The 10,295-nt window shown below is 43.1% G+C and overlaps 1 protein-coding gene across 1 annotated transcript; it reads right to left on the bottom strand.

Annotated features, from left to right (window-relative positions):
- Positions 1–344: 344 nt before the first annotated feature.
- Positions 345–9,960, bottom strand: LOC102314614 (5-hydroxytryptamine receptor 7). Its single transcript, XM_005937009.2, has 2 exons — positions 7,787–9,960; positions 345–7,013 (listed from the first exon to the last, which is right to left on the bottom strand). The coding sequence occupies exons 1-2, from the start codon at positions 8,365–8,367 to the stop codon at positions 6,119–6,121; spliced, it is 1,476 nt and encodes a 491-aa protein (XP_005937071.1). The 5' UTR covers positions 8,368–9,960; the 3' UTR covers positions 345–6,118.
- Between the last annotated feature and the right edge of the window lie 335 nt (positions 9,961–10,295).

Here is a 10,295-nt window from a genome sequence, read left to right as displayed (position 1 = left end):
TGAGTACAGTTAAATAGAAAAAAATGCTCTTTTCAAAAGTTATTTTTGGACCAACCAGCATTTTAATTGTGGGCAAAACCACAAAGCTCGAGTCGCCAAAGGTGAAGGTTGTGTTATCTCTTTTTAAGGTGTGCATTTCACATCTAAGAATTCGCTTTATGTGTAGATTAATTTCAATATCAAACAGTTTTGCGACTTAGCCAGACAATAACAACAAAGCTAGTGCTTTACTTGTGAAGTAACATAAGCGTAAGCCTGCAGTAGCCATCATTTCCACGTGTGCTTGCTGTCTTTAGGTGCTGATCAGAACAGTAAAGCAGAAACAGAGACAGAGATCAATCCCGTTTTGTTTTTTTAAGCATTTAATGATTCATTTGGGCAAGAAAGGTCACTGCACAAATTTAGCCATCACTCAGCACCCTGACAAAACTGTACAGACTGTAAAATATAGATTACATCTAAAACAAGTCTAAAGAGTTTTAACTGGAAATCTCCATCGTGGCTGGTTATTAAATAGCTCGATGACACTGCTGCTGATGTCGTTTCAGTATGAAGAGCCATGATTAAAATTCATCTTACAGATCGGGTCAAAAACGAGGCTGATTAACTGGAACCAACAAGGTTTCACTCTGACAATAACAACATATCTTACAGTCTTTTGCACGTGAATGGTTTTGGACGCATATACAAGGAATTTCAGCAATTTGATTGGTCAAATACACGTCGCATCTGTGCCGAGAAGTGCCATAGAGACTCTCCTGCTGTGCTTTATGGGTCGCTAAGCCCAGCTGTTATGGTCACCAGGGGCCATGGAGCCATCGCGCTTTCCTTTTTTCTCTTTTTAGTCTTAATATATACACAGGAGTTTCACACAGTGCTAAACAGCATATAAAAGCAATACTATCCCACGAGAGCTGTTCTTTGTACTTTGATAATGCTGACAGAACAAGGTCCCATATAGTCCCAGTGAACAACATTGGCTGTGGTATGAAAACTAATTGAAAAAAAGTGTTTGAATGTGGCCCAGGAACCAATCTGAGAGCTTTATTTGTCTCGAAAGGATGCGTTTGGCCCTCTTGCTATTCTGACCTTGTTAGTCCGCCAGCTCTACCTTTTATCTGATGTGGAGCAGTTTTGATGACGATAACTCAAAGGAGCGCCGTTGAGGTTTCTCATTAACCAAGATGGTTTGGAATGATCTCCCTCTGTTGTGCCAGAAACAACACAACTGGATGGGATATTTTTACCGTATGCCATCACATATATTTTATTTTTCTGACTGACTCCTGTGCTATTTGCCCGTTGGTGACCTCCAAAGATCATTTGAAATAGCCTTTCCCGAACAAATCCTTGTTTGTGCATTTGTCCGGTAACGGTAGGCCTGAATGAGTCCAGAGCTTTGAATGTCTCCAGTCCACAGAGCTGACTCATTCATCTAGCATTTTGAGATGAAACAGCAGGTTGAAGATTAAAAAACAATTGGTCCAATGAGTGCCGTGGGAGGATTAACACACAGCCAATCAGTGACAGATTAATGGAGTCGTCTCAGTAGAGTGTTGTCACTGTGCAGATGTTTCAAATGGGCAGCGCTGGCTTTCAGCATCCACGAGAGGCAAACAAAGATGTTTGACTCTCAAAACAGGACAAACCGACACACATCCATTCACGCAAATGGAAAGCGGTGCAGACTAAAGACTGAATGCTATGAACAGCACACTTTATATCTAATATGGAGCTGAGCCTCCCTGTTCAAAAACAGCTTGTGATGAGGACATTCTCAAAAGGATAAGCAACTGTTGGCTGAACATTTCCAAACATCTGGCTTCTAAAGCAGCTATTAGCAAGAGACAGCAGGTAATTTAAGTCACCTCCAGCCATATGCCTTAAATGTTGATCTCTCTATTTATTATCCTTACTGAAGTGTCACAGTTTCTCTGCATTTAGAGTTAACAGTCATTTTCTCAGAGTGTTTTCAGTGTACAGTGAGGAGCGCATGGGAATAAAACATCTGCCTTTAAACAATCACATCTTGGGTTGATGTGTAAATTTAGCTGCAGCTGATATCTCCACATTCCCCATCTTTTCATAGATTCTTTAGAAACCATGTGACCGCGCCGAGCCAAGAGTCATTTTTTGACTATTGTGGGAACTGCTGGTGCACGCTTAGTTTGAGGGTTCGCGTTCCCTCACTGAAAAAAATCCATAAATCTACTTGTTGTGACGCAGGCTCTCAATTTCTTTAAAATTAGCTCCAGTTCAGTGCAGCGCTCTCATGCGGGAAGATGACTAGTTTGATGAAAGAGGCGAGCATTCAGTCACATTCTGAGATGCAGGCGACAGCCACTGAATGCCAGGGTGTGCCTCTACCTTCCATTTACCTTTTAGCGTGTCTCCTCTCTCCTCTGGATGTCATACAAACAATTTTTTTCAGCCTGCTGTGCAGTCGTTCCCTTCCTATCTCGCACCAATGTGTTGACACGCCACTGAGAATATTTTCACGAGATGTTGTCAAGATAACAACAGCTTCGCTTCGCAGATAGTTTGAGTGTTGCATGTGAATGATAACATTCTGCTCTTCAGAGTTTTTGGATGCTCTTCAGGAAAAATGTGCTCCTGTGCTCCTGGCAACCATTCTCCATCTATTCTATGACGGGAAATGGAGCCATGCCACAGCGGCACTGAGCCCAGAAGAGTACAGTTCAGTGGTTCTCAACCTTTTCAGCTCACCTCCCCCCAAATAACTAATTCCCTTAGTCACATGGCAAAGGCGTGACTGGGCAGAACCCTGAAGTGTAACTGAAAAAGATGGATTTACCTATTATAGCTGATGTTCTATACCAGGGGCAGGCAATTCATTTTTCCAACTTGGACTGTTGTGGAGGGCTGCAGAAAAAGGTGAAGTCAATTCTGCTCAATATTCATTTTATCTCTTTATAAGCTCACTGGTTCTGGTTTCCGTTGTGACCCTTGGGAAAATATATATCGCCCACTCCTGTGTTTCATTATGATGTTTATTCACACTTGATACTTGAAATAAAATCTAAAATCTAGAATCTAGAGAAGTGCTCGAGTCCCGTTTTACTCTGAGTGAACTTTCTGTTGTCGGGCAGACAGCAGAGTTTGTCTCATGAACCAGACGTCCTGCTGGCTTCTCTGTATCATCTCTGCTGCCATGCTAACTCGGTAATTAAGGCTCAGTAGCTTAGCGCATTTTTAAAATTTAAAAATAATCTTGTGGAGAGCAGCTTTAATTAACGTTTCAAAAGAGAATAAAGGCGGTAATTGCAGTGTTCACACTTCTTTAGTAAAAAGAGATTTTGGTAAAACTGACTGAGTGCCCTCTGTTGCTTCTTCTAAGTTAGCTGTTGTACAATTTCAAGTTAACGAGGACAAATTCTCAGCAGCACAGAGTGTACTAATACTTGTAAAACACAAAGTCTCCTCAAAGGATTAAAAAACATTACTGCAGTCCTTGTGGAATAAGAGGTAACACGTTTCTCCTACTCGTGTCAGTGCATATTAAAAAGAACACAAAGAAAATAATGTTGCCAGAAAGAAACCAAGCAAGCAGTTTCCAGAGTTCCTATTGTCAACGTGATGTTGCAGCTGCTTGGTGCATGCAGGATGCTGCACTAAAACTTGTGCACATACAAAAGCTCTGTGCACTTTATCACTCCCCCTGAGCTAAACTTGTACTTTTAACTTTAAATTAAACTCCAAGCAGACAGGCTCTCGATCTCCGGGGGAGATTAAACACACCAAAGAAACAGTGGCTGTGATCTGCTCTCTCTCCTTTAACATCCACATCGGATTTCCTCCCGGGGCGTCGCCCTGTAGCCTGAGACAGAGCTACACGGGAAAGATGGCTGCGTAATTAGTGTCTGTGATCACATAAAACTCCATAAGAACAAGAGGTGAGAAGATTAACAGCATGGCAGCCCAACATATTGGAGGTCATTTAATTAACACTGGTGGTACAGATCCTAATAAATGATCACATCTAACAAATCTTTAGGAAAAAAAAGCCGTATTTACGCTTCATCCATGCTTTTGTCAGCTTTGACGACGATAACTCGATTGAATTTGAATAATCGAATCCAGAATGGACAGGGCTACGTGGAAATTCCAACATCGTTATATAGAAAAGGTTAAGACCATAAGTTTTCATCGTCATAAAATCATTTTGTGTGACTTGTTGCAGGCAGCAGGCTCCTAGCATCGCCTTCAGCCGCCACAACCAGCTGCTTCCCACACACACACACACTGAAACTGCTGTCGCGGTTTAACGTCTAATGTGTAGTTATCATTTGGACAAAGGTGCCAGTAAGGGTGTACTGGTCCCATGGTAAAATTCCTAATCAACTCATGGCACTGATTAGCGGGATGCTAGCATTTATAAGCTAACTTGACCTCTATGTTAGAAAAAAATCAGCATAACTGTCGTTTTACTTCAAACAGGAAACAGAATCAGTTTATGTATTTTATTCCCTGGAACCAAACATAAATCATGATTTTAATTGTTTAGCTCACTGCTGCTCATTGAGGATTGTCTCACTGGGGCCCCCTGCTGTTCAGCTGGATGAATTACATCTGTGACGTGAGATCTCCTAATTTCCAGCTGGGCCCAGTTGGAAAAATATGACCTCTTCGAGTTTTGAGCATCAGCTGGAGTTAAGCAATATTTGACTTCAAAGGAGACGCCAGTTATGGGTCAGGGGTGTTTCCCAGCAGCAGGACAAATCCTGATCCTGGATTTGTCCTAAAAAAATGTCCATATAATATATTAATGTTAAGATTTTTGTATATTATAAAGAATGTAAACATAATTTATCAAAATGAAACTGGTACATGGGGTATTTTTTTGATGACTGTAGAGTGAATATGAAACTGTGATTTTACTGTTTTTAGACCCACTTGAGACCGAACTTTAGCCCTAAAACTAGTCAATTGTTAAATTAACTGTGAAAATAATTTTTGGTGCGTGTCATGTCAAAAGATTAGATCCTGTCTGACCATCATTCATCTCTGTTTGAGAGGATACTGCCCATTTTATTGGCCATTTCTTTTGTTATGTAATGCACAACAAGGCTAAAGTTGCACATTGTCTCAACTTTCTAACACAGTGTAAAGCGAGACTCTTGTGTGCTGCAACCAAACCTTAACCGACAAAGCAGAAAAAGGCACAGGCACATTCAGAAAGCGTCCTCAATGATGTTGTTTCCCTCTACTCCACCTTCAGCTCCGTGTCGACATCATCGTGTTCTGCATTTTCACGTCATTTTCTCGTCCCTAAGAGTCCTTGCTTGCTCGTTAATTAGCTGCCATATTACAGAAATAAATGATCAGCAAATAGTTTCAATAAACAGGTGGTCATGACACGAGTAGAAGGAAAGGGAGCACGTTTTGGCTCATCTTCAAATGATATCAACTTATTAGGTTACAACAGATCAGAACCATTTGTTACAAAAACAGCGTGGCTATTGACTTGTGTACATAAATTTTTACATACTTTTTAATCATTACCGTGTCCACTTGTTACGCCTGTTCACCAATGAAACACTCTACGTTTTAGAAAAGTGATAACTACGATGCAAAGTAAACACATTTGGTAGCGGTTGAGCTCTGAGTCGTTCGTTATTTTCTCATTGTTAGTTTTCCTTGGGTCAGAAATGGAAATGTAAGTCACTGGCTACTGCGTAAGATCATTTCCATCCATGACAGGAGCTGAGATCAAAGTCTGGGTGTGTAGCTCCTGCTTTTGCATCAATGTCATGTTCAAAAGGCTTCTGAGCAACATAGCAGCCAGTTTCAAATCCACCAAGGTAGCCCTTCCTCGTGGGCTTCAGAGTCATTGCAACAGATTCCGCTAATTTTAAACAGTATGAATTCAACACCACTGAGCTCTGTTTTCTCTCAGTTTTCTCCAGAGTGAAACACTTAGGCTTCCTCTACATCCACTTAATCGCAGCATCTTTCCTCCTCTCGCATTGGCAATCCTCATGAAATCTGGAGGGTAAAAAGGTCTGTCAGCACAATAGCCTTGTGCCACAGTCTGAGCCCCAGTTGATTATTTTCCATACTGGTCTCTGCAGCCTTGCTGATTGGCAGACCTACAGCTTTACGCATCAGCGTCTGGTTTCTCCACCAGTTTTAGAGCCTCGTGCATGCCAGCCGCCGACAACTTCCGATTGATGTTCCTGTAGCGGCAACGCAGGAGGTTGCTGTAGGTGGTTCTCAGATCACGGTTGAAGAATGCATAAATGAAAGGATTAATGAGGGAGTTGGCGTAGCCAAGCCACAACAGAGTTCTTTCCAGCCAGAGGGGCACACAGCTGCACTGCACGCCACAGACGAAAGGCCTGGCAGTGGACACCAGAAAGAACGGCAGCCAGCAGAAGGTGAAGGCACCAACTACAATGCCCAGAGTGGCTGCAGCCTTCTGCTCCCGTTTGAAGATGGACTGGTTTTTCCTCTTGCGCCGTTGGTGGTGCTCGCCAGTTTTGAGAAGGCGGGAGACACGCGTGCTGCACTCCTCCTCCACCTCACGCTGGAGCTTCAGCGCCGCTGCCACGCAGTCCAAGCTCTCCTCTTCTTCGGCTTCCTCCACCTGTTCGACCTCCGTCCCCTCGACACTTCCCGTCTCTCCTGACTCTGCTGGCTGATGCCCTCCTCTCCCCCCGCGAAGAGTCACCACAGCTCGGTGCTCCCCTTCCCTGGGGAAGCCAGTGATGGTGTGCTTGGCTGCGCTGAGCTTGGCCGCTCGGTAGATCCTGTAGTACATGATCAGCATCACCGACATGGGGATGTAGAAGGCCACGGCTGTAGAGTAGACAGTGTATCCAAAGTCCTGGCTGATGAGACAGACCCTGCCGTCATTAACGTTCTGCGCCCAGCCGAACAGAGGGGGGAGGGTGATGGAAGCAGAGAGGAGCCACACCGACAGGATCATCTTGGCCATGCAGCAGCCGTTTTGCCGGACAGGATAAGTCAGAGGCTTAGTGATACCCAAATACCTACACAGAGAAAAACACAGCCAAATGAATACAACCCTAAAATGTGTCTAGTGTAACTCTATTTTTATTGCTTTACATTACCCTAATCAGGTGACACTCTCCCCACCTTTGGACAAGGTGCCCTTGAGCAAAACTAAGATCTCTGGTTGCCACACTCAGCCCCCAAATGAGAACTGGGTTACTTATGAAAGAGAAGCTTGGCGATGCTGGGAAAGACCATAAATGTTCAGCAAACCAGGCTACAAAATTTCCAACACACAGGACATTGGCAGGCATGTGTGGCTTTCAAAAACAAATAAGCACAAAAACATTTTATCATTTGATTAAAGTGGTGAAAACGTTTTAAGGAAATGGAAAAACAAACGCAGCGGTTGAATTTTAAACTCGGGGTCGTTTCAGAGTCTCTGAATCTGTAAATTGATTCAGCGGTCAGAACAGGAATGCCGTGGGCAGAGAGGTCACACTTTGTCCTGCAGCGTTTCATTTTAAGTAAGCGCCCCAGAACAAGACCCCGAGGCGCAAGAAGCCTCACAGAAACCCAGCGATCCAGTGTCGCAGAGCCCCGAGCGAAATCTGGAGTTAAGACTACAGAAGGCATTCTTTTCTACATTTGTGAAATAAGAACGTGACCTGTTTAAATGTATTTTTGGAGACTCGGGTAACAAATACTAAAGACAGGAGACGTTTAATTAAACTCTGTTAAAAAAAACTTTCTATCTTAGCTTCATGAAAAAAGACTGACACAGTTTTAAAGCTGGAGAAGTTTATCTTACCTGTCAATGCTGATTACGCACAGAGTCATGATGGACGCGGTGCAGCACATCACATCCATGGCGATAAAAACGTTACAGAAGAACTGACCGAATATCCACTGACCGCCGATAAGGTCCGTGATACTGACGAACGGCATCACGGCCAGAGCCACCGAAAGGTCGGCCAAGGCCAGAGAAACGATGAGATAGTTGGACGGCTGGCGCAGCTTCTTGACAAAACAGACGGAGATGACCACGAGCAAGTTCCCGCAGATCGTGGACAGCGTGAGCATAGTGAGCACCGCGCCGATCAGAACTTTCTCCACCCGGCCGTAGCTCAGGATCTGCTCCCCGCAGCGAGTCCCGTTCGTCTCCATGACCTGCGGCTGACTGGAGGTGGACGGAGAAGTGGCTGCTGCCGCTGCTGCTGCTGCATCTGCGGCGCCTTGCGCAGCCTTTAGTAGCCGAAGCGCAAGAGCCTCGGAGATCATCATGTTAGTGGAGCCCCCGGGATCTCCGCCACCGACTATGTCCTCTATCATGAACGACGACCTCATGTTGCCACTGCCGAAAGTCCCGTTACTCGCTCCTGCAACAACCATTCTGCCGCCTCGTGTTCCTTTTTATCCATGGACTTGGAGAGCCGTCCGGAGGTGGCACAGACGCGCACTGAAGTGCCGGTGTTGGTGCGTGAAATGATTAATTCCTTTCCCTAACCCCCGTCAGGAGACACTACCCTGGTGTGCTCTCTTTCATTCCAAAGTATCGATGCCTTATTTCATCTATTTACAGGCGCACTCGTCATTACGCACGTGGCGCGCAGCGGGCATATTCCCAAAATACCTGACCTACAAAACGGGATTTTATTTCCTTTTTGTCCTCGGCCTGACGGACTGCACGTCACGCTTTCACTCCGATGTGCTTGAAGACGAAATTTAAACGCAGCCCTACGCGTAAATATCACAAAAGTTGACGTGTGACGTCAAAACCCAAGTTGGATAGCCTATAGGCTACATTTACACAAATAACACGCACTGTGCTTTTTGGTGTTCGTTCTGCTGGAACTGGAAACCCGTGCCCATGTGCGTAATTACGCAGAAAGGAAAAATGTTCGTTAATGTCATTAATTTACACACAACAAAAAACAAAGGGAGATAAATTCGTATTTATAGAAGTTTTAATGATGTAATCTGAGGTTTTAAGAAAATTTTAAGAAAACATCATGTCATCCTTTTGGGGGATAGAAGTGAGGTCTTATAATTACATATTTGTGGGGAAATACTTTTTGTGGTTTCATTTTTTAAAGTTGTTTATCCCTCATCTGATCGAAGTGAAGGAGCTGAAAAGGATTTCCTTTAATTTTTCCCTTGAATCATTTTTCTGTTTAGCCTGCATGAGTCACATTTTGAGTGTTAGGACAATCTGCCTCCATCTCACTTCTAAAACTATTAGATTTGTGTTGCTGGAGTTGAGAACAGGAACACAAAGTGCTCCCGACGTCTTTTCATCATTCTCTAATCTAAGTGCAATTTTGGAAAAGATAAGTTCATACGTGGCTGTGATACTAATGCAGTAGGTAGGCTTGGTTACTACCTCCCCCAAGTGATCAAAATCGTCCACTGCATGCTGCTCGTGAAGACAATGCTGGATTTCTTTCTTGGTTTTACACCAAGCATCGCGCGATAAAACGTTTATACTCTCAATGCTTTAATGTTAGTTTAATTTGAAATAATTTCACGTTTTTCTTTCACAGGTGAAGCTGTGGTTTCTCACTTTAGGGCCCTGGAGAGATCACCACAGGCTGGAATTTCACTGCTGGTCGTCTAAAGTATCCTAAACGATCCCCAAACACCTCAATCTGAATCACTTAATCATCACCTTGTTTTATGACAGATTAGTCAATGTGAATTTTCCTCTTTGACTGCTTAAAAGACTTACAATAAACCTGTCAATCAATTCAACTTTTCCCACTTATCCAGTTCAGAATGGAGGCAGGGGCTTGTTTTTGGTGGGAGGCAGCCAGAGTGCCCACACAGATGTTGGGAGAACATTCAAAGTCCACACACAGGAGCTGGACTCAAACCCAGGACCTTCTTGCTGTGAAGCGACAGCAGTAAAACTGCACCCTGCGACTCCCACTCTGCTGGCACAGCAGCCAAAATACACTCATGCCAGTTACAACTTCAGGAGCACGATCCAATGACTGAGTATATATGTGTACACATACATACACACATACATATATATATACACATACATACACACATACATATATATATACATATATATACTACACATACATATATATATACACATATATAATACACATACATATATGTATATATATGATACATACACATATATGTAATAATATATATATAGTATATATATGATATCATATATGTGTATGTTATATATATACTGATGTATATATGTGCTTATATATATATTGTTTATGTGTATATTATGTATGTGTATATATGTATATATGTATGTATATGTGTATATATATATGTATATATATGTATAT

Source organism: Haplochromis burtoni, unplaced genomic scaffold (genome assembly GCF_018398535.1).
Source record: "Haplochromis burtoni strain Fernald_Lab_line unplaced genomic scaffold, NCSU_Asbu1 Contig_214, whole genome shotgun sequence".
NCBI lineage: Eukaryota > Metazoa > Chordata > Actinopteri > Cichliformes > Cichlidae > Haplochromis > Haplochromis burtoni.
Note: the sequence above shows the minus strand (reverse complement) of the source record. Positions and strands in the feature narration are given on the sequence as shown.